Source organism: Pantherophis guttatus, chromosome 5, assembly GCF_059756535.1.
Source record: "Pantherophis guttatus breed Tessera chromosome 5, ASM5975653v1, whole genome shotgun sequence".
Taxonomy (NCBI): domain Eukaryota; kingdom Metazoa; phylum Chordata; class Lepidosauria; order Squamata; family Colubridae; genus Pantherophis; species Pantherophis guttatus.
Genome location: NC_142067.1, coordinates 31,549,174 through 31,573,824, shown reverse-complemented (window position 1 = coordinate 31,573,824; position 24,651 = coordinate 31,549,174). Strand labels below are relative to the sequence as shown.

At 36.2% G+C, this 24,651-nt stretch overlaps 2 protein-coding genes across 2 annotated transcripts; one reads left to right on the top strand and one right to left on the bottom strand.

The window, feature by feature from the left end:
- The first annotated feature begins 1,029 nt into the window (after positions 1-1,029).
- Positions 1,030-5,879, top strand: LOC117662388 (phospholipase A2-like). Its single transcript, XM_034411802.3, has 4 exons — positions 1,030-1,175; positions 3,513-3,678; positions 4,285-4,391; positions 5,699-5,879. Exons 1-4 carry the CDS (start codon positions 1,136-1,138, stop codon positions 5,848-5,850), a joined length of 465 nt encoding a protein of 154 aa, XP_034267693.1. The 5' UTR covers positions 1,030-1,135; the 3' UTR covers positions 5,851-5,879.
- A 344-nt stretch (positions 5,880-6,223) lies between these two features.
- Positions 6,224-23,774, bottom strand: LOC117662383 (uncharacterized). Its single transcript, XM_034411795.3, has 4 exons — positions 23,551-23,774; positions 18,721-19,179; positions 11,988-12,128; positions 6,224-8,558 (listed from the first exon to the last, which is right to left on the bottom strand). The coding sequence occupies exons 1-4, from the start codon at positions 23,660-23,662 to the stop codon at positions 8,554-8,556; spliced, it is 717 nt and encodes a 238-aa protein (XP_034267686.2). The 5' UTR covers positions 23,663-23,774; the 3' UTR covers positions 6,224-8,553.
- Positions 23,775-24,651: the final 877 nt, after the last annotated feature.

Here is a 24,651-nt window from a genome sequence, read left to right as displayed (position 1 = left end):
AAAATGGTCACCACCACCGTGCTGGTCCCTGTCACCACTACCGCGCTGCATTCTGCCCATCTGCTCGCTCAATTGCCCACCTCTTCCTCTGACTATCTGCAATGAGTTGTCTCCACAGTGAATTGGCAGAGTTGAGTTATCTTGCGACGACTTGATAGTGATGAGTTGGCAGCGGTAGTGGTAAGCTGGCTGTGTCGAGTTGTCGAAGACTCATGTGAGGGTTACTAAACTAGGACAGAAGCAGAAGAACACCAATTTTAGAACTGTATTTTTCATTTCTGTTTAAATTTCATTAATCAACTAGATTAATCCCACTTTCTTTAGTACCTCAAGTCATTTAAACAATAAATAATTAATAATTCTATTTGAAGAATGCTAAAATTCATGGATTACATATAGCTGGCTCCAATGAGTAGATGGGGATATACATTGCAGCTTTGTTGCAGGACAGAGGAGACTGGAACATTCAATCATATGGACCTTTGAGGTATCTGTCATGGAAGAGGGCTTGTCCTTTCACAAAATGGCTATCATGGAGGAAGGAAAGTCCCAAATAAAAGTGAGGCATTTCAAGAAGTCCCTAGGCAAGGTTGAACCACGGATGATATATTGGGAAACCTAATATGACCAGATTTTGAACTACTGCACGTTTTTCATTTTAAACAGCTTGCTAAAATCTCAAGCATTAAAACAAAGGATCTTTATTTTAATAGTTCATTAGTTTAAATGCTGCCAATACCAGTTGCAGAAGTAAGTCTTTAACACTAAGATCTATGAAACAAATGGTGAGGTCAGTTAGGGACTGCAAACAAAAGCTTAGGAAAAGAACACCAGCTTTGTGGTTGTAATATGTCCAGCACATTCAGTCAAATTCCCTTTTACCAAGATTTGATGAATTATATGCAAATAGAAGCCCAGCCATCAAGAACTGCCCTTCTTCCAGCCTCTGAATAATGATCTCTTTTTGCTCAGAAGGAAGTGTTTGAAATTTATGGATTCATACATTTAGTTCTGAGAGTATCCAGTAAGATTATTTATACACACCCATTGCTTGGCTCAGTTTGACAGCAGAACTACAGGGAGAGTCTAAACAGACTGTAGGTGTGCAGGCACAGTGGAGTGATACGATTTCCACATGGAACACCGGTTGGTGACACTGCTGCTGTTTCAGGCAGGTGAGTGCAAATGAAATGTTAAATGGTGATAGATGCTGGCCTGAAAGAAAAGCCGATCCTTTTCCCCTTCTGTTTTCCTCACTTAATGTTGACAATGTTTATATGAGTCTTAAATTGCTGTATTCAAGTGAAACAAGAAAGACATGGATAGCACACTTTTTCATATTGTCCTCAGTTATGAAAACACTTAATAGTGTTATAATAATTTGTTTGAGCATTTAAATAATAAAGGAATAGGTACATTTGTTTTATTTGTCTGAAAACCGGCAAACAGAGATAAAGACTTGTATCTTGAAGTTTGTACATATTCCAGTTAAGTGAGTGTCACACCTAAACATTTTATTAGACAATTAAAACTACTTTGGTGGAACTAGTTCAATAGGTAATTCAGCACAAGGGCAAATAACAATTGTCATAGCTGAATATCTCCCCCATCTTTATGTGTTTGGGACTCTTTAAATATCACTTCATCTATTTTTCCATCCTCCTACAGTGATCTTTCTGTAGAAAAGTTCATTTAATGTGTTGGTTGAAATGGAGTAAACAAATGTCAGCAGAAAAAAATGTTGATTTAAATAATGACAGTAGATGCTGTCAGACATTAGAGGCATTGGTTTCACAATGTAGAACTTGCATGCAGAACAATAAACCCTGTAAGATGCAGAGCTTCTAGTTCTGGGACTTTAACATCTTTAGTTATGGATGAGGTTGCACTCCCCCAGACAAACCCCATGCACAATTGGGGGTTCTCCTGGACTCATGACTCTTGCTCAATGAGCAGCTGGCAATCATGGCTAAGAGACCCATCACAGAACTTTGTGTAGTGCACCAGTTGTGCCCTTGAATTGGGAGTACCTGTACTCAGTCATTGGATCTCTGGTCATCTCACACACGGACTGCTGCAGTGCATTTTACATGAGGTTACCCTTGAAGAGTATCTGGAAGCTTCAGCTGGCTCAGAACACAGCTGCATAGGCAGTTGTTGGGATCTTTAGGGCAGGGATGTCAAACTTGCGGCATCACATTGTTGTCACATGAAAACACAAAGAAAACACAAGGCTTTCTGTGCATTCTTAAACTTCTAAGGTTTTAGCAAAACTGCCTTGCTGAATAAATACTGTAACACAATAGCCAATTTTGAAACCACACTTAAGATTATAAAATGTGACTGAAACCATTTTGAAATGATACTTAGTTTTGAATTTGATGGGTGGCAGGAATCAATAAAAAAAGATGAAATTCACCCTTAGTTTCTTTTTAATTTCTTTGCGGCCAAAAGCTGTGATTTGCAATCTGTAAATATTTACAGATTGAATAATTCATCACTTTGTTTATCTTAATGTTGATGTAATTCTTTTAATAAACTTCTGTTGAAAGATTTTTTTTCTAGGGTCTGAGATTCTATACACACCCATTCGTATTTTTCTATCAATGAGTTAGACTTTTTTCTCTGTGACTTGAGGAATTCTGCAGCACACACACATACACACACATATATGCTTTAATGTTTATATATTTGAAGTAGAAGTAGACTGTTTCTGTTTAAGTGTATGTCTGCCTGTCAGAAATTGCAATCACTACTAAGTTTTTAATTTTCTTCTTACAACAAAGTCACATATTTGTCTTTAGTTTTATAGTTAAGGTTGAATATTGTGTAATAAAAAAAGAATATGATATTTTCAGGCATGCATATTAGAGAGTCAAGAAATCTCCTGGGCGAAAAAAAGCAAATAAATTTTAAAACAGTTCTTCAGTTTGGAGTTTTGTTTTTGTCTTGAAAATGTGCCCAAGATAAATGGCAAAGAATTCTATTCAAATCAGGAAGTTGGAAGCTTGCCCTTTCTACTTTGTTGTGTTTCTCATTCATTTGCTGTACTCCCAACATGGTTTTAATTTTCATATTTCTTGACACCTGTACAGACTAAAATCAATGCACAGGGTTCATAGCAAATGTTGCAAGATAAACAGTATATTCATATAGACTATAAGGAGTGCCTTGAAAGCCCTGTTCATCTTTCATCATCTACTGCAGGAAGGAAGTTTGTTGAAAGCTATTGCATGGAAAGTAAGAAGTTGGTTCCTCCAAAATAGCAATGTTGCTGTGCAACTTTCCTCATGCAGGCTTGCTTGAAGCCTTGACCAAAATTGAGGGGTACAGCAACCCAAAATTTAATCTAAACTTCCTCTACTTTCTAACAGCTACCCAACACTCCAGCCAAACACAGATATAATGTATATATTAATGCAGAAGCAGATTGTGTAAAAAGAGATAAAGCAATTATTGTATGGAGTTGGACCTACTCAAATGCAGTGAAATCTTAATTTCTGCCTTTGCAGTATGGAATGGTGTTCTTGGAAAAAACCATTTTGTGAATAAAAGAGGACTCATTGAATTATACGGAACCCTAAAATGTGGTACAAGCCGATTTTCTTTGGCCTATGTAGGTTACGGATGCTATTGTGGTCCAGGAGGAAGAGGTTGGCCCAAGGATGAAACAGATTGGTACGTACACCACTTCTTTATCTATTAAATTCATATTTCCATTACACTCTTCAATTGAATTAATCCCATTCTGTCTAATACATTTTAAATGAGGCCAAATTTAATTTGAGACAAGAACATATGGAAAAATAATAGTATAAGTAATTAAAAAAAGAAGAGCATGTAACAAAATAACTGTGAGTACTAGGAACAGTAACATGATATGATTAGGACAAACCCTGTCCTTTATTATTCTGGATGACAGAATAATGTTGCTAAATTGAGAATGCAATAGAGAAAAGATATGACCATGTGATCTCTTCTTGCAGTGGAACTAGAAAAGTATTTATTTTGAATTATTACTAACGTTTTCACCCTACATATATAGACAATATGTATTTGTGAACATCAAACCACAATTGCTGTGTTTTCTTAAGAGACTTCAGAGAAACGCTTACTTAAAATATCCAGACTGAACTGAGCTTCATGGAAGTACTTGTTAGGGCTTGTAAATTTCGCACGCACCAGAGCACTGTAAAACTAGAGATAGAGTTTCACAGTGCTGCACATACTGCTTGATGTTCAAGGCTCATATCAATGATATTAATCATTCTCTGTTGCTGAAAGGTGCTGCCATAGACATGACTGCTGTTATGACTTTGCACAACGACAAGGCTGTAACCCCATAACAGACAGATATAAGTGGACTTGTCAGGACAATACTGTGATATGTGGTAAGGTACAACTTGAATGTCCTTATTTTTATTTACCTTATCTCAGAGAGGCACAAGTACATACAGATGTTCTAGAGATGAAAAATTCAGCTTTTAATTTCAGAAGGTCCTATTGGTTTTCTCAGAGATCTTGGAAGATTCATAACACTGTTCTAACAGTGTTATGAATAAACAGTGTTGAATTGCTATAGATTTTTATACGTTGCAATTCATAAAACACAGGTGGGCAAAATCCAGTGATTTTAGGGATGCAGGCCATTCATTGTAGCCACCACTTGACTGTGATGGCTAAATAGTGATACAGTGTTGTTTCTTTGAGGTTCATGAAATATTGAAATTGTAGGGTACACTTCAAAATACGCTGAACAGAACTTTTTAAAAAAAACAAACCAATCCTGTAAACTCTGCAAAACCCCAGCCCTATCCAGTGCCCTGCCTACTGTGGCCCTTGTTCTTGGACACTTCTCAAATCTAAAGGGCAGCTCTTGATCATCAACCACCATAACAGCAATAGCAATAGCACTTAGTAGAGTTATCTACTACTCCATAGTGCTTTACAGCACTCCGTGAGCTGTTTACAGTGTCAGCAAATTGCCCCTAACAATATGGGTCCCCATTTTATTGACTTTGGAAGGATGGAAGGCTGAGTCAACTTTGAGCTGGTCAGGATCGAGCTGGCTGTTGGCAGAGTTAGCTACAACATTGCATTCTAACCACTGTACCATCATTCGTCGCAGAGTATCATGACTGTGGATTACAGCTTTTTACAGCTTTTTACCTCAGAGTACAGAAGAGCAGCAAGGCTTAAAATCCTTTGCCTACTTAGTGAAAGAGGTGTTTTCATTTTCATACTTCATATTACTAAGTTTAGATTTTCTTGTTTCTTAAATTTTAAGCTGACTTTTCACAGAAGGGCCTAGAAAAATATTTGTTTTAATATTTGTGACATAGGGCTTAATAAATAAAAATGAACATGGAGTGTACAATGCATTGTTTTCACCTTGATAAATACGTATTATGTAATTGTAAGATATAGTGGGTGAATGCATACTTGTTACACCCAGCCAAATCTTTAATCCCCAATCATGATTTTTTTAAATGTCCAAAATGGCCTTCAAGCAGTATGAATTTCATTTTAACCATTTTAAGGTGTTCAAAAAAGTTTCATACAGAACAATCCTTTATCTTTTAAGATTACCGTATATATCTTAATAAATGCTAGTTTCATAGATAAGCAGGACTATTTTGTTTTTGTGCTCTACTTCATCATAACCAGCAGTAGTATCTTCTTCATTCCTTTTTTTCAGATGCTGCTCTAAACAGATGTCAAAACATAATTTGCCAGTGCGACAAAGAAGCAGCTTGGTGTTGGAGATTTGCATCATTCAATCAGCGCTACATCTTATGGCCAAATTATCTTTGTGGCCAAATATATCCTTTATGTTGCTATAGGCATTAATAGATTTTGATAATAAACAATTAAAACCATTGAGGTTTTTTTTTTTTAATATTAGTGTCTTTATTTCCATGTTTTTCAAACTGAAAGCTACAAGTTTCCTGATCTTTTACACTTTTCCAGCTTCTGAAATTATGAATCATACTTTGGAATTCTGCAAATATCTAAGCAATCAGTTGATGGCAGCAGAGAAATCTAGCATTCTTGCCCTCTGGTGCTCTTCAGCAAGATACAGAGCGGCTCCACTGTTGCAGAATTATTTATTTAGAAATATATGCTGTAGCTTAAGAAAATGTGCATATGAACATTTGTGTTACTAAAGTGCCTCTACCAGTTTAAGAAGCTAATATAAGATATTCACCATATGATTCCATTCTGTTTAAAAAAAACAGTATTTTATACAAATATAAAATCATCTTTTAAAAAAGGAAGTTAAGTGAGAAAACAATATAAAACAGCAATGGAAATTAGTACAGTACAAAAAAAAAATAAGAATTGGGACTGTCATGTAACTTCAGTGCAAAACTAAGAGAAAAGTGCTCTCTTGCTAGTGAATGATCCATTTTCCACGGGATATGGTTTTGTACAGTAAATTTAAGAAGACTCACTAGAAACTAAACAGGGGGAGAGCCTTCTCTGTGGCAGCACCTGCCCTCTGGAATGACCTACCCCCTGAGATACGCACGATATCAGACCTCCGGACTTTTCGTCGGGCCCTGAAAACACACTTATTCCATCTAGCCAGGCTGGCTTGATCCCATCCTCTCAGTTTTAATTGAATTCGGTTTTAATTGGGTTGTTTTAAATTATTGGGCTGAAATTATTTAATTGTTTTTTAAACTGTTTTTAAATTTTATATGCTATGTTTTATCTCGGCTGTATACTACCCTGAGTCCCGCAGGAGAAGGGTGGTATAAAAATAAAATAAAATAAAATAAATAAATAATCTACAGAAGGATGACAAAATAGCCAGGTGCAATGTGGCACCTTCACAATCTTTTTAACTACAGATCCATAGCCAACCTACCAAATGATCAGGAATGACAATTGTCACCAAAGTATCTGTCACAAACATAAGCAGGGGGATGCTGATCCAAAACAAATTAATTTCTGCAACTGTTAGATATGATTGTCATTATAGAATCTTGAAGTTTTTGTAGTCCTGTTAATCCATATGAATGACAGACACTGATGTCAGTTCAGCCCTTCAGTAGCTGACATCCAGCAATGTCCATATGACTGACTGCATTAATGGGTTTTTAAAAAAAATTTAAACTGTAAAAAGAGTCCATTTTATGTATGTTGCTGCATTGGGCACTATGACCACTGATGTTCTTAGAATCCTGTCATGTCAGAAAATACCCATAATATATTTTCTGGAGAAAAGTTTGAACAACTTTTTTCTCTTTTGAAGTTTTCCTTGGAATAGCAGCTGGCTGGAGAGCAGGCCTGGAAGGGGGAAGCTGGATTCTAAACCTCCAACTTCCAAGATATAGGCAGGAATCTAGCCCCATAGAAATTCTAGGTAAAGCCTGCTATTTCTACCTAAATAGAATGACCCTACATTAGGATCCATTTTTATGTTCTATGTACTTAACTAAAATCTTTGCCGTAAAATTAGGAAAAGTGAGATAAGTTCGTCACCTTGAGTTATTTATAAAAATAAATAAGGCAAGATATAAATAAGTACAGAAACCTTTCTTTCAGGCATATTTACTTTCTCATGCTGGCTTTATCCAATTATAATTTGTTCCCACATGGCCTATTTTCTTTCTTTAAACCTAACACCGTGTTACTTTTTTGCTATTTATGCTCTTAATAAACTGTCATTACTATTTTAAACTGATGGTTTTGGAAGCATTTGCATGACCACATCATATATATCATCATTTTAATGTCAATGTGGTTTCTATGGGTGCCACTGCTTGACTATCATGCCCAAGCCTCTTCCCCTTTATGCAGAAATGAGATTGCTTTTGCAGATAATCGTAGCAATCATTGCTAATTCATACAGGTTTGTTCCCATTTTTTTTAGTTTACCTCGGTAAAATATCCCAGTCCTCAGCTATCAATATTTGACACAAAGTATGTATTGATATTTTGTTTTATCTGTTGCAAGTTTCTAAGTGCATGCTTTAATTAGAGAAATATTTGCACGTTTTACTCGTCAGAAAGTTTTATTCTCCTCATCCCCACCTTAACTCCATTTGCCCTATACAATGTGCAAATAGTAACCTGCATAGTACAGAATTGAACATCCATTTATATAAAAAAGTCCTGATTTCCAGTGTAGTCAGAAATGCAATGGCAGGAGAGGATACTCTGAAGAGAAGTTGTAGGGGTGCAGTCCTTATTCCTTCCTCCTTCTTCTGTCCCTTTCCCCTCAAACCACTTTTTTGGTTTCCCAGTCTCCATTTTTCAAAGTCTGTAGTACAATTATTAACTTATATTGACTAGAAGGCCACTGTCCATACTGACAAGTAAGCCATTGATTAAAATTAACCTAAAATTGTAAACTTTTTTCATACACTCATTCTATCAATAAACTTTATATTTTTCTAAAAAAGGCATATGAGCTAAAATGATGCTAAAATTTTATTCTATTTTTAAAAATAAGATACATGAACAACATGTAGTTTTTTTCCTACTGATTAACTATGCAATTCTTGTCATAGCTGATATTATTCTTTAGTCCATTGCTCCAAATTATGCTGAAGGGGGAAGAAAAAGAAGAAAGGAAGAAGAAAATAAATGAGCAGTAAAGTGAAAATAGTAACAAATAATATAAATCAATTGATCTTCAATCAATCAATCCAGATGCAAGAATCAATGCCAATCGAAAGGCATTGGGCAGCAAGTTTGCCTTTCCTCTCTTTGTGGTTATTATAAGAGAAAAGACTGGAGAAACAAGAAAACCAGGTATGGTGTTAGTCAGAGACAAATTCAATTTCTACAAATAAAGCAAGTCGAAGATCATCTAGAAATACCCAAAGCATTTACACATGAATTGTCACAGGCATGTCTGTCTGTATTCCTTTATCCATTCATGTACCATTATGATCTAAGACTTGTGGTTAAGAATGTAATAGTTTTGATCAGGTTGAGGGTCTTTTCAGTTCAGCATTCAGTTTCTTGCAGTGGCCAACCAAAAGCATTTTAGTACCTGGGATGCTAAGAAGAACATGAAGATGCAGCTCTCTCCAATTGTCCTCTTGCACCTGATATATTAAAGAGTGCTGCCTTCGTTGTAAGGTAGCACTGACTCTTCAAGACTAATAGCTCTTAAGAGACTTGTTCTCCAATTCTCTTTTAAAGCCATCCAAATTAGTGACCATCAGCAGAGATTATGGTAATTTTTTTAACAGATTAATTATGGATTAATTAAGTTAAAGTATAATGCCTATAGCCCACACTGATAATATGTACTGCATAGACATATTTGAAACTGAAACACTAATCCTTGGTTATTCTCCAGCAGTTATAAATGGACATAACTCAAAATGCATGTCATTCATGAACTAAACTATGTTATTCTGATTGCATTTTGAGTATTTGTATTGATTTTCTATTCTGCTTCAGAACTTCTGCTAATATTGTATTGGCACGTTTTTAAAAATGGAGTGAAAACATTGCAATAACAAAAGTAAACATTCATTGTATTTGCTAAAAACTGGAAAGGAGAGAAGATACCTATGGATGACGATGTTATTAAGAAAATTTTGGAGTGTGCTGAAATGAGTAAATTGACATTTGAAATTAGGGAACAAAAAGATAAACAATATTATTTGATATGGGATTTATTTTATCAATGGTTAGACAAGAAAGCATGGAAATGAAATATGAAACATGAAATGGATAAAATAATAAAACATATAAAGAGGTGTTTATTTCCCTTATGGAAGATATGCTACTTCAAATAATTGGTAAATGAGAATAATAATGTAATAAACTGTTAAATAAGAAAATGTTGGATAGAGGATTAAGCACAAAAGATTTGTAACCGATCAATACACTTTCTGTAATTATAATGAATGATAATTGTTTTATGTTTTAAGTTTTGTTTTAAAATTAAAAAAAAATTCAAAAAACAAAAACAAAAACAAAAGTAACCATTCAAAATTATTTTTAATATGCAGCATACTTTTAGAGTTATTTCCTTTGGGGATAAATACAGAATAACATGAAAAGATCTTGAATACAAATGCCTTCATAGCAGGCATTCAAACTTCTCTACAGAGCCCATCAGGATTTTGCAGGTGCAGCTCCTTTGACAGAAGGATGTTAACATGCCTGGAGAAGCTCCTAGCCAGAAGATGTTAGCACATTTCTATAAATCCAGTCATTGCTGATTGTAAACTGCAATATGCTTTAATTGGCTGTTATTTAGTCAATAAACCACAGTTAAACAATGGGTAATCCTGCTCTATGAACTCCATTTGTTTTATAGTTCCATCCTTTCCAGATATTTAAGTTTATTTAAATTGCAGCTTTGAACCTTTTCCCCACTAGTAATTTATTTTCTAGGTTCACACAGCCATCACTGAGGACATAATACCTGTCTTCACTAGTGTTATTATATTGACACAATTATAGTTGGATGATTTTATAGGTGAATAGGAAAACATGGTCTTGGCACAGATAATTTTAGCATTTAATTCTTCAATATAAGTTGTTTTTTATTTGTGGCTTGGGTGCTGTGTAGAATATCTAGACTTTCTCCTCATAATATTAAGGGTATTATATCAGAATGCTTTTCTTTTTAATTGCAGTATATTTTCTAGATAGTCAACAATTTAAAAATGCATGCAAACTGGTATGAAATGTATCCCCACCCCCCAAAAAATACGATTCATATAAATGAGATACAGATGCACACAGAAACAGAAGCAATTGCAAGTAACTTAAAATCAAATTTAGAGCTGACTAAAATAAACAGATTATAATCTACTCTTAATATAAATTTAATCATCTTTGGAGCAGGGAGAACTTTAAAATGTTGGGATCTTCTGGAATGTTATGGATGCTCTCTTAAAATGGGGTGCTCATATTGGGGTGCTCAATTACAAAATACCCAAGTTGTTCTCTACCTCTCCATTTTATTCTTAGCTTCTAATTTTTTATTTCTTTGGGAGATGAGCACATTTCAAAACAAAAGATTCTTTAAAAAAATCTATGAACCTTCTAATTTATTGTATGTTATTTATCTGTTAGAATTCCATCCCAATTTCACTTCAGGAATCTAAACTGCCATGTAATTCCTTCCTCTTATTACTTTTTCTCAGAATAACAGTCGGGTGGAATGGGAGGGGGGAGATGGAGAGAGAGAGATCCCAAATCATCCTGAGAACTTCAGTGGCAGAGAATCTGTTGGAATCTGGGTTTCCTGAGTTCAATTGCCAGCTAAGTGCACATAGTTCAAATTAATTATATCATGCCCCCCCCTCCTCTAAAGCAACTTTTGACCAGGGTATTTTCCTATACACGTTTAAAATCACATTATTTCAATTTGGGAAATGTCCAAATGGGTAGAAGGAGCAGATGGCAATCCAGGCTAGAGAAGAGATATTGAGCCTTAAAGTAAACCCAGCTATATTTATTGCTGGATCCTGATAACTGGGTCTTTCCCTTGCTGGCTGATAATTGGAAAGGAGATAGCAACAAAACTAGAGGAAGGAAACCAATCACTTTGGTTATAATTAGAATCACACTTACAAAACAGGATAAAATTTCAGAATAGAGATGGTATAGGGATTGGCAAGGGGGATGGAAACTGATATGCTGGCTTTGTTTATACAAACACATGGATGGGGAGATAGGACATCAGCTCAGCAGAGAGAAAATTCCATAAATAATATTGGTTTGGATAAATGAATAGACTAACCATGTAAAGACATGCTCCTATATTTTAGTATTCATTAACACTTCACATGAAAGATATCATATACTAGAGAATAATGTTACACTTAGATTGTTATAACTGGGCAAAACATCTTTAGGAAACAACAAAAATATGTTTACACAACTTTTTAGGTGACAATTCTGAACAAGCCAAAGAAAGTGCTTGGACCACATGGATGCCCTGCATTTATTAGTATTGCATATATTTAATTTATTAAATGATCATGCATTTCATACTCTACCTTCATGAGCTGTTACTTTAGCACATGGAAGACACTTTCGCAGTCTAGGAGTTAAGACTACAATCAGAACTATCAGGCCTCCAATACCAGCAGCCACCACGCCAATGATTGTTCCAATGGATTCTTCTATACCAAGCCAACCTAAGAGGAAATTCATGCCCTAGTCAGAAATGTATTGCATTCAACATAAAACACAAGAGAATCCACATGGTAAAATGTTGCTACTGTAAATGTTTCTGTGGGATCATCTTACTTGAGCCCATTACTACCGGAACTTGCTTAAACATTGAAAGTATCATTCTGTTCGAGCTTTGATGTTTATTCATATACAGAAGAAGTTAATGCATCCTGTCAGGACTGATCTACAGTACCCAATTAGGACAGGCAAGAGTGAACCCACAGTTAATGCTTTCAATAGTATATGTTACCACCATTTTTTCCTCCTTGCCAAACAAACAAACAAACAAATAAACAAAAAACGAGCAAAGCTAAAGGAAAGAAAATGGCTGCCCATTTTTGTTAATTAAAACAAAAGCAGGTCTTTCTCTTAGCATCCTGATAAGATTATTGTAGGAGAAAAATAGGAGGAGGTATGCTTCCTTAGCATATAAAGGAAAACTAGGATATGTATTCAATCAATACATAAAACTAATTTAAATCCAGCAACTGGAGGTCAACCTAAAAAGGCCTAAGCCATTTGAGGCCTAGCGATATGAAGCATATCATTGTAACCTCCAAGACACAAACTGGCATCAAAGTGTCTTCTTAAAATAGTTCTTAATTGTTTAATGGTTGATTAGGAAACACACAACAGCAAACCGAAATGTAGATGGGGATGACATTTAGAGAAAATAATTTGGCTTCCAATACCGTATATACACAAAAATAATGACTGTTCATCCAAAATAATCTCAGAGAAAAGAGGTGCCAAAGGAAATAGACAAACCCTGAGTACTTCAAGAATAAAATAACACACTCTTTAGTTGGCTACTTACTGAATCTGGGTAAATTTGGTTTTCTTTCCTAAATACAGATTCCTTCTTAGAATCTTTTCTTCCAAGCATGCTGGAAGAAAAGATTCTAAGAAGGAATCTATATTTAGGAAAGAAAACTCCCATGAAGCCTCCAAAAACAAAAGCCTCTAGTAAATTCTTTCCTGGCTATTTAACCTTAAAGGTGGGACTCATTGTATTCCTTGAGAATTTAGCCACTTAGTCCTTAAAACTTTACTGTAAGAAAGGTCTAACTTTAGATTGCCATGGAAGTCCAGTTAGAAGTTTCAATTAGTTAGAATATGGCTGCCCATGAGGTCATTAGGACTACCTGATATAGCCATGTAAGACAATATTGCAGAAATGTCTTTGGCTGACACTGTTAGATTCTGTGTGCAATTCAAAGTAATTATGAAAGGCCTAGTCATCTCCAAACTTTTTTCTCCAAATAAAATCTTGATTTTCAGGAAAATCAATTATTGAAGGCTTATTGTCTAGGCTTATTGAAAGCCTAGATCTTTCAAACAGCTTTCAGGAAGGAACAGCAAATACTGTATGTAAGGTATATGATTGTGCTATAGTATAGATGTATTTTATTGAATTTTATTACAGAAATATTTATAATACAGATGTTACGTTAAAACATTTGAGTTGTTGACAATTTTGTATTTGTTATGTTGATTTTTTTTTTTTTTTTTTTTTGCTGAAAGCTACTTAGAGTCAAAAGACTTGATATAGTATAAGACAGTATAGTATAAAAATGAAGGAGAGAAGCTTGCTTGGCTAGTGGTTCTTGTTACAATGTGTAACATTTATTTATATTTTTGAGCACTTAAACATGTACCCAGTCCATACAATAAAGCTTCTGTATGGCTTTGACATGGAAAGAGTGTGAAAGGAAGGGCATTTGGAAGATAAAGCACTGTTGTGTTTTCTCTTCCTTTTATGGTCCTTATTCTTACCATTTCTAAGGCAAATGGTATGATGATAATACTGCATAAGGAAGATGAAAAAGGAGAAAAGAACAAGAAAACAGAAAATCAGAAATAGAATAAAATAGCCAATCAGGCAGCAGCTAAATGACAGCGAACAAAAGCAGAGTACTTTGACAGTGACAAAGCACCAGAAGAAAATATCAAGTAAACTCTAAGATAACCCAGCCACGAAAGATACAGGAACTGAAAGTTCATTAAGTGGTCCACAGATATTGGCATATAACCAGATCACCTAGGTGCTAGCATTTGCAAGGGAGCCCAGGTTGTGATGAGAATTGCTAGACCAATTCTCGAATACAGCTCATCTGTCTGGAACCCGCACTGCATATCGTTAATCATTAATACAATTGAGCATGTCCAGAAATATTTCAAAAGAAGAGTCCTCCACTCCTCTGCTCGTAACAAAATACCCTATGCCACCAAACTTGAAATTCTGGGTTTAGAAAATTTAGAACTACGCCGCCTTTGGTATGACCTAAGCATAGCTCATAAAATCATCTGCTACCATGTCCTACCTGTCAATGACTACTTCAGCTTCAACCACAACAATACACAAGCACACAATAGATACAAACTTAAAGTGAACTGCTCCAAACTCAATTGCAGAAAATATGACTTCAGTAACAAAATGGTCAATGCCTGGAATGCACTACCTGACTCCGTGGTCTCATCACCAAACCCCCAAAACTTTAACCTAAGACTATCTACTGTTGACCTCACCCCATTCCTAAGAGGTCTGTAAGGGGTGTGCATAATAGCACCAGTGTGCCTACCGTCCCTGTCCTAATGTTCCCTTTAATTGTATTCATTTTATGTATTCAATTCATGCTTATACTTACATATATTATCTAATATGTACTCAACAAAATAAAATAAATAAATAAAATAAAGTCCTGAGTGCTAGCATCTGGCACTCCAAAAACAGGCAGTGAAGGAGCCAGTGGAAGGTAGACTGCAGTAACAGGCCCTTTGGCAGTCACAAATGAGCTACTGTCTTTCAGGAACAACTAGAAATGATGTCAACTCCCTAACCAGCAGCCAACTGAACAGAAGCCATGTAAGTGACTAAGGGGCTGTGGGTTTAGGAGTGTCATGCATACATCTGAAGTTCTATTGGGCTTAAAGAAAAAAGGTCAAGCAAAGCAAAACCGTGAAATAGAAGTAAATAAAAAGAAAACTTAGAGAAAGCATAGACCAAAGGAAATACAGGTAGTCCTCGACTTACAACAGTTCATTTAGTGATTGTTCAAAGTTGCAACGGCACTGAAAAAAGTGACTTATGATCATTTTTCACACTTATGACTGTTGCAGCGTCCCCCATGGTCATGTGATTTATATTCGGATGCTTGCCAACTGACTCACATTTATGACGTTTGCAGTGTTCCTGTGTCATGTGATCCCCTTTTGCGACCTCCTTACAAGCAAAGTCAATGGGGAAACCAGACTCACTTAACAACAGTGTTACTAATTTAAGAACTGCAATGATTCACTTAACAAATGTGGCAAGAAAAGTTGTAAAATGGGACAAAACTCTCTTAACAAATTTCTCACTTAGCAACATTAATTTTGGGCTCAATTGTGATCCTAAATTGAGGACTACCTGTATTTAAAGATAAGACAGGTAAGAATTAGTCAAGAAAGTAAAAATACTGTTCATGTAATAAAAAGAAACAACATTCTTTTGGCTATAAATAAATCTTTATTATGTGATACGTGTAAGAAAAATCATATTTATAATTGCATGTCTGCCTGCCTTTGATGGGTGCCATCTCACAAGCTGAACCTAACAGAGAGTTTTGCAATTTTAATCTATTTTGCCTCTAAATATAATAGCAAACATTACAGTGTTACAGATGCTTCTCCTAGCCAGCTACTAACCTTGTCAGATCTTTTGAATAGTGGCTAGCAATGTCACTAGCTTGATCAAAAGAACCAATCTTTTTGGAAATCTTTTGTCTCATAAATACCACAATCTTATACCACAAGATTACTACCAAGTCTTTACCACATCAGAAGCCCTTTTCTCATTGCTTTGATACACAACTGACAAACTAACCTTGGATTAGTCATGTGAATTTCTACATGTTTTACTTGTAGAACATGTAGAATATGTAGACATCAGTGGTGGGTTGCCCCCGGTTTGCACCAGTTCTATAGAACTGGTAGTAAAACTGGCGGGAGGCTCCGCCCACTGACCCTGAGGTCATCAAAATGCTTCTGCGCATGCGCAGAAGAGCGCACACATGTGCGAATGAAGCGAGCGTGCACGTACGGCCCTGCTGCAAACCAGTAGTAAAGGTAAGTAGAACCCACCCCTGGTAGACATGGTCTACATCAGGGGTGTCAAACTCAAGGCCCGGGGACTGGATCTGCCTCATGGGGTGCTTAGATCTAACCCACGGAATGCTTAGATCTGGCCCATGGGTCTGCCCTGGAAACAGTGAAGGACTGGCCTGCAGTGCCTCTGCCAGTGAAAACAGAGCTTGGGAGCCCGTTTTCTCTGGCAGAGTGCTCGGGCCACCACAGGTGACCCTGACACTCATGACGTCAAGATGGCCATGCCCACCCCAGCCATGCCCACCCCGGTCCCCTGAAGTCAAACATAACCTGATCCGGCCCTCAATGAAATTGAGTTTGATACCCCTGTTCTACATAATCAACCTTTTGTTCCCAAATCAGGATTGAAATTGGGACACTTCTATTGATTTGTAATCCAATGATCTCTGTGGATTACAGCTATGGTAATCAGATCTGGTTGCAAAACTCCACTTCAGAACATGGCAGCAAAGCAGTTAGTTCAATTGCAATTCTTTGCGTGTCATCTAATTGTCACAAGACTTTTGCAGTTCAGATCTATTAGCCCTACTGATAGAATATGACTATAATTGCACGTCATCTTTCTCTTGAAGTCCTCCAAGGTGTTAGACATGTGGATATTTTTATAGAAAAATTATTTTCAAAATTATTCACAACGGAAAGTTAATGACCTACTAATTTGAAAATGGACAGGTTTTAAAATATTATATCTATCTAAGTTTTCAGTTGTACCAGTTTCCAAGCTGTTTCTTGTATGAACCATTCTGTTCACTTGGAACTTTTAACTGACTCATGCAGTTGAGGTGAGGACTTTAAGTTTAAAATATCTTCATTTACTTTGAAATGTGGTTTCAGTTTCTTCCTACAAACAGTCTACAAACAACGAAAACTCTATTTTATGAAACTAAGGAAGATTTTTTAAAATTAAGTAACCAGCAGCGATGTAACCCATACCCCATTAGATCCAAACCCTTTGTGGAATAGTCACATCTTAAGTGAGTCCAGGGGATTCCATACCTCAGAAAATGAGGTGTTGCAGAATGGGGGGCTACGACCAAGAAGACCTAACATCCAAGCCCCCGTCCCCTTATCTCATGTGATTTGAGGATTCTCACTGAACCTTTTTTCAAGAACTCCAAATCTTTTCAGAAGGGATGGTCCTACAAATACCTGGAAAGCAAGACATTTAGGGCATTAAAGATAAAAACTGGTACTCTTAATTTTACCTAGAGCAAACCAGTAGCCACCACAATGACCATAGTGTTAGTTATGTGATCAAATCTGCTACCAGCAGGCAGGATGCTGCACTTTGAATCAACTGAACCTTTGTTTACAAGGTTCAGAGGCAACACAAAGTAGAGCTTACATGGTTTTCAGTTTTGCGTTTGCATTGTTCTCTTGTCTATTTATTGTAAAGCCTTAAAAACTTTGTTACGGAAAAATAAATATTACCCAAATATGCTGTTATTTTCTATTCTGATTATCTAGTAGTCTACCAGATCTTTGCAGCCCAGATCTATAGTCCGAGTGTAATTGTGATTTATTTTATATGGTTTACGTTATGTGCACTTTCTCATTGTAATTTATAAACCATATTTTATGGCTTAATGAGCTTTGTGAACCTAGCTTATTTTAAATTTAAAAATTAAAAAAAAGAACATGATTAAACATGTATTCTCAGGCTATGATCTTTAAAGCCAAGTGTCAGAGTTCCAAGTAACACCCCCAACGAAATAATAATAATAATAATAATAATAATAATAATTATTATTATTATTATTATTATTATTATTATTATTATTATTATTATTATTTCTATACCGCCCTTCTCCCAAAGGACTCAGGGCGGTGTACAGCCTATTAAAAACACAAAACAACATCAGTTAAAAGAAGGCTCCAAGGCTAGAAGTTCCTCAAAGTTGTATTTTATTAGAGATGTCATATTGGCACATCTGGGAAAACGTGCATCTGAAAGCTTCCAGGTTTTCCCCACCCATAGGAAAGTCCAAGTCCCTGCCCAGCACCCACATTTCCATCACATGGCCCAATCAATGCACCGTCCCAACTGGAGATGCCTCCCAGTCACACCACTCCAAGCGCAGGGCAGGATGTCCTTGACTCTCAGAGAAAGGAATGTTATTATGACTATATATCTCCCCTGCTCCATACAATCCCCCCTCCCAGTTCCTACAGCACTAAATGTGGCAGGCCTGAAGATCCAATGTAAAAGATGGCTTCCAGGCCTGACACCAAGTGGCTTACTTTTCACAATGCCCCTCGGGTGCTTTCAGAAAAGGCTTTTGTTAGGCCATCATTGAGTCAGAAGGAGGAGGAGGAGAGCACTATAATTTCTTTAACAGATAGTCTACTTGCAAACATTCTAGAAAATCTCTGAAAACATTTTTTTTAAAAAGCAGAACAAAATTTTACCTAGTGCTCTCTGGATTCTAAGTTTTGTGCCATCACCGGTCACCACATCACCATTGGAAAGAATCACTTGGCAGTAATAAGTGCCATGATCACTGGCTGACACTTTTAAGATAGTCAGCGAAGCATCACCTTCCGATAAATTCCCAGCCATGAAAATTCTAGTGTTGTTTTCCAGGGCAGTGACATTATTTTCCATGACATCCTTTTGTCCTTTTCCATCCCGCTTATACCACTTCACTGTGAGGTTATTCAAAGATGATCCGTGGGAACTGTGATACTGGCATCCAAAGACCACTGTTTCACCCTCCTTGGCTTTCTCTTTTTCTGGAGTCTGAGACAGAAACGGTTGCCATGGTTCAGCAGTCATTGTCTTCATCCAAAACTCTGTAGGGTGGTTAGAGGAATTGCTCGAAGTGGCTGCGTTCTCCTGTGTGGCATTAGAAACACCAGCATAAAGCACTGCAAAGGTAGAAAGACAGATCAACATTTTGGACTCTATCAGAATATAACAATACTCTGGGATAATCTTCCTCAAACTGGCACTCCCCTATCTAGCACTTTCCATAATTTCCAGTCAGCAAAGCAGTGTGTTTCAGAGGGAAGTTTTTGTAAAGGGAGGTGGGGGAAGGTTTATTATATAGTTTAGGGGTTCAGTGGAAGATCTCCTTCAGAATAGATTAGAAAAATCAAGAAATGAAGGGATGAGAAACGGATGCTTTAATTTATATGTGTTTGGGAAAGAAGTATATTTGAAACGTAAATCTAACCTACATTTTCAGGATTTCACAGGAAAGATCCTCAGAACATTTGCAGACAACTAACCATATTGTTATTCCATACTTTTGACTACACAATTTAAATGAAACAAAATTTGACGAAGGCATTTGAAGTAAAAGCACTTTTTCATGGGCCATTTGAAGTAGCATCCATCCATTCCTAACCAGCAGATAATTATCCAGACATAACATTTGTTGCCCATTTGCTGATTCCTCTCTTTCCTGTACATACTATTCTCAGATGATAGTCTTCTTAGTTGCTGGGTTCTGGACATATTTCATCCATCATTATAGAAGCTGAAGGGTGTGATTTCAACGTAATGTTGCCACTGCTCCCCATTTGGAAAGGCTACTATTTGCACCACAACAACTTTTAAAATTGGTTCTTTACAAAGAGGTCAATCATCATCTGTGCAACTATATGTAGCTCTGCTGGTAAGATCTGTTCTGTACTACCAGTACACTTTTATTTTTGTCAGTCTCTTGCAAATTCAAAGTTTGAATGTGGAGGTAGGTAGGAGTAATGTGGCAGGAAGGAGAAATTGCATGGTCTGAATAAGAAAATGCTTAAAATAGTTTTTTTTTTCCCAAATGCCTCTTATGGACAATTTTAACAGAATGAAATAAGAAATAACACATTTAGCTAATGACTCTTATGACTTAAGCATTTTTAAATAGGATAACAAGACATTCAAATTTAATCAAAGCAATAGCATTACCCTGAATATTAAACTGCGGTGTGATTTCAGCACAAATGTATTTAAATTATAACAATTTTTCACATTCCATAATGTTTGTACATGTCTCTTCATGTATACATGTGTTTGTGGGTGCACATGTTTATATCCCTACTAGACAACCTGTGCCCTGTTAGGTCGTCAGATATATTCCCTTACCTAAACCGAGAAACAGAATGACCATGGACAGGCAAAAAACCAGTGGGAGCAGGAGTGACTTTCAACTTTCTGCTAATTTCCTGACTGAGTTTGCTTGGGAAAATCTGGAAGGGATCATCAGAAATCTTCCTCTCTCCCTTATACATACTGATTGTCTCTATAGATATATTTTTAAATATAGAAATGATGTCTGAACATTATTGTATATTGATGATGCCCTTCTAATATTTAAATCAGTGCCAGGTCTGATTATGTTGCAATATCAGAACTTGTTGGAAGAGTGTGCATTTATTTGTGTGTGTTTAGCGTTGGAGGAAGCTTGTGACTCACATCTGTGATATCATATTCCAGCTCATTCTCTTGGGGCTTCATCATAAAGGTCACAATGCAGGGTTGGCTTTTAATATTGCAAAAGGTCAGTAGTCTAGAGGTATTTATTTCTATTGTCCATCTCCTATAAATATAAAACCAAGCTAGTGGATCCTATTTTCATCGGTGATGCATGCAATGATATGACTACACAGAGAGAGAGAGAGAGAGAGAGAGAGAGAGAGAGAGAGAGAGAGAGAGAGAGAGAGAGAGAGAGAGAGAGAATGGGCTACAGAAAAATATTCCTTGCTACTATTGATCCTACTTCTGCATTTTGGCATTCACTTCCTTACTTAAAATGTCTGATCCAAGGCTCTGGTTATAAGTGACAGATTTCTCTGTCAGATTTCAGAGGCAATTACTTATTTGTAAGGTTTTTGTTCCTTTTTTGTCCTTAACACACAGCTCTTCTTCGCATCTTTAGGAAGTTTTGACCAGCTATACATCATTCTTGAACTTAAGAAGAGCTGTACTCTTAGCATGCATCCAGAAAATACACATGCAGGCCATGATAGTCGTTCCTCCATAGCATTTTTTATGCATGCTCTCTGTGATTCAGAAGATGCTATTCTGACTTCAAGGCTAATAGCAATGACAGGCTCTTCCTATGTGAATTTGCCTAATCTTTTTAAAGCCACCTAAACTTTCCACACAAAGTTTCTCTTTTCAATTCAGAGTCTCCCTGCGTTTAGCTTAAGTGAATTATTTCAGTTACTTCAGTTTTTAATTTTGTGAAAAAAATCTTTACTATTTAAAAATTAAAATTATTATTTTTTTAAATCATGAGTTTCTTGCTTCTATTTCCTATAGACATTATTTTCTAGTTGGTTCCTTTCCATTGATTCCTTTTGTAGGGATTATTATATCTTGATTTATTGTTTGAACTTTTTCATTCTTTGTTCCTTTTATTCATAGTCTCCTGGACTCTCTTCCCAGTTCTAACCTTCTTCCTTCTAAGATTTAATTCACCACAGAAGAAAGATCCTTCACTCTGAGAAATCACACAGCCACTCAAAAGCAAAAGCTTCTTTTTTTACCAGCACTATCTATGAAGGTGCTGGTTTTCATCTACTACAAGGCAAGAGGGGGATGTAGCACAAGGTGAGTCCATAATGCCAATACTAAAAAGTCACTTTCTATACAGGTGATAGTCCCTGGCCCACTTCGTCTGCATTCAGAAATTAAACACACTCTGGTTTGCTTAGTACAGGTAGTTTGTTTAGTGACCGTTCAAAGTTACAATGGCACTGAAAAAAATAATTTATGACTGATTTTCACATTTATGACCATTGCAGCATCCTCATGATCAAAATTCAGATGTTTGGCAATTGACTCGTATTTGTGACAATTGCAGTGTCTCAGGGTCATGTGATCACTTTTTACGACTTTCTGACAAGCAAAATGAACGGGGAAGCCAGATCCACTTAACAACCATGTTACTAACTTAACAATTGCAGTGATTCACTTAACAAATGTGGCAAGAAAGGTCATAAAATTGGGCAAAACTTACTTAATAACTGTCTTGCTTGGCAACAAAAAAATTGGGCTCAGTTGTGGTTGTAAGTTGAGGACTACCTGTATTTGGATGGGAAGGCAACAATATCACAGAAAAATGCATTGGCAAGCTACTTTTCTTCTGTTCACAAGAACATTGCATGGCTGTGCTGTGTCCACATAGGCACAAGTAATCAATTTGACTTGAGTTTACTAAGAATACAAATAACTAAAACTACATCATGCATATCAATATAGCAAATACTGTTGCTGTATTTACAAGTAGATTGTTATCAGCAGTTAAAAACCTCTTGCATAGATAAAAGTGTACAGAATTTTGATGGGCAAAATATTGAATATTACTTATTATGGACAATGAATAAAGCTGAAATGACAGCTCTATATTGGTATGCAACATTTACAAAGTACTGTACTGTAAAAGAGAACCTTTAACTTTATATGTTAAGAATTTATTTTATGGGCTTAATCTGAGGATAAAATGCCCAGAGCCAATTCAAAGGGGGGATTTTTTAAAATGTTTTTTTGTTGTTGTTGCTTGAAGTATAATGGAATATTCAATCAGCTCACCAGTGAAAGTGCTTGCTATTCAAGACTAGCCAAATTATTCTGGCAGCTGAAACAGAAAACCTCAGATATAAAAGTACTGCGAGAAGAAATGGCAAATAGCTGATTTTTCATGAATCCAAAACCAACTTCCTGAGGTAGCTTGTCCTGTTTTATGACAGGGCAGGGTTTGTAAAATTCAAAGATATTAATACTCCTGTGCTTCATGGCTGTATAGAAGCTACATATTTTCTTAACCCTAGATAGGCAGCTAAACCTTTCAGAATTCCCTTAATTCAAGGACACAAATACCATCTAGCTCCTTTTTCTCTCCTTTCTAGGTCCCCATATGCTGCTAGGTCTGTGAAAAAACTGCTATGCCATTAAAATTTATAGAAGTATATCTTAGAAGAACAGGCATAAAATCTTGCGGGCAAACAAATGAACAAGTGCAAAGGTAGAAATTATAAGATAAAGATGTGAAAAATACAAACTTTTTCTACATTGTTCAAGTAATCTTTTATACAATAATTTATGAGGCAATTGGGTAAAGGAACCAGATTCACATACATTTAATAATCTTATTCAAAATTAATGTCCCTAGGGTTAGTGGAGCTTACTCCCAAGAAAGTAAAAATGCCTAAGGTTATCATAAACAATAATTTGATAATAAAAAGCCATTGTCACCTTTCTTAAGGTGAAAGAAAATAATTGCTAGAATCATTACTTACCTAATATGAGAGAGATCAGAAGAAAGGGCATTGCCCAGAGGTAACATTTGGGGATGTCCTGACGCATAGCTGAATATGTACCCATTCTTTTTTTACCTTTTGTATCAAGCATATGAGCAAACAAAAAAAAAAGTTTGCCTGTTGGTATTGCAGAAGAATAGGAACTCACATTCTGCCCAGCAAATGTCACACTTACTAATGTTACCACAGCTTTGACTTCATAGCTCTCTGTCTGTTGCCTAAATGAGTGTCACTTTTGGATTTGCTGAAGCTCCTTGCCTGAAAAAGCGCTAATCTCTATCAGCAAAGCTGCAGGGAGAGGTGGGGAATATGTTAAGAACAGTCTCTCAGCTAAACCCAGAATTTGCACTCGAAAAACAGATTTTCAAGCAGTCTCTTCTCAAAACCCCCTGTCCCCTAAATTTGTCGCAAAGTACATAAGTCCCAGTTATTATTTATATCATGAGAATTATAGCAGATTGTGTGCCCCTAAAATGAAACATGTATGATTCATATTTCTTGATGTTATTGTAATTCTATAGGGCATGTAAGGTAACCTACTTTTAAAGGAAAGATGAGACGTAACATTTCAAAAAGTAGACCTGAATATTTTTTTAGCTTCCTAAAGTGAATTTACTTCAACCTTCCCAATTAATTTAATTTTGCCTTTGTCCAACTGAGGTTTTGAAAACAGCCCAAGTAAACTTGCATATTGTCAGGGAAGACCAATAGTAATTAACAAATCTTTGCCCAAAGGAACAGCTGCGGCTTAATTTCAGTTTATTTTCAATGTCAGGGCTTTAACAATGTATTTAATTCACCATCAAGTAATTGCAACTAGCCCCCATGTCTGGGCTCTTACTCTAGATGGCATATAATTACACACCCCCAATACATCATTTATAGCAAATGGTTGTTAATTCAAAGCCTGTTTGGAGGTTGTATCATGTGACCTAGAAGACAAAGCTTCTACTTCTTGGCAGGTTTATATTTGTACATCAGTACAAATTTTCATGCATTTCATCCCTAACCTTAGCTATGTATCGTAAATTTAAACTGAGCTTATTTTGGAGAGAAACTGAGGCTGACTCATTCTGGATA

Bases quoted from the DNA above. Each gene is read 5' to 3' on its own strand.
- LOC117662388 (XM_034411802.3), top strand. From the start codon at position 1,136: ATGGAACACCGGTTGGTGACACTGCTGCTGTTTCAGGCAG. The intron at 3,679-4,284 runs GTACGTACACCA...TGTTGCTGAAAG, and splicing joins CCCAAGGATGAAACAGATTG to GTGCTGCCATAGACATGACT. The intron at 4,392-5,698 runs GTAAGGTACAAC...CCTTTTTTTCAG, and splicing joins GGACAATACTGTGATATGTG to ATGCTGCTCTAAACAGATGT.
- LOC117662383 (XM_034411795.3), bottom strand. From the start codon at position 23,662: ATGCTTGATACAAAAGGTAAAAAAAGAATGGGTACATATTCAGCTATG. The intron at 19,180-23,550 runs GTAAGTAATGAT...CTACCTTTGCAG, and splicing joins TCTGATCTCTCTCATATTAG to TGCTTTATGCTGGTGTTTCT. The intron at 12,129-18,720 runs GTAAAATTTTGT...ATTTCCTCTTAG, and splicing joins TAGAATCCAGAGAGCACTAG to GTTGGCTTGGTATAGAAGAA.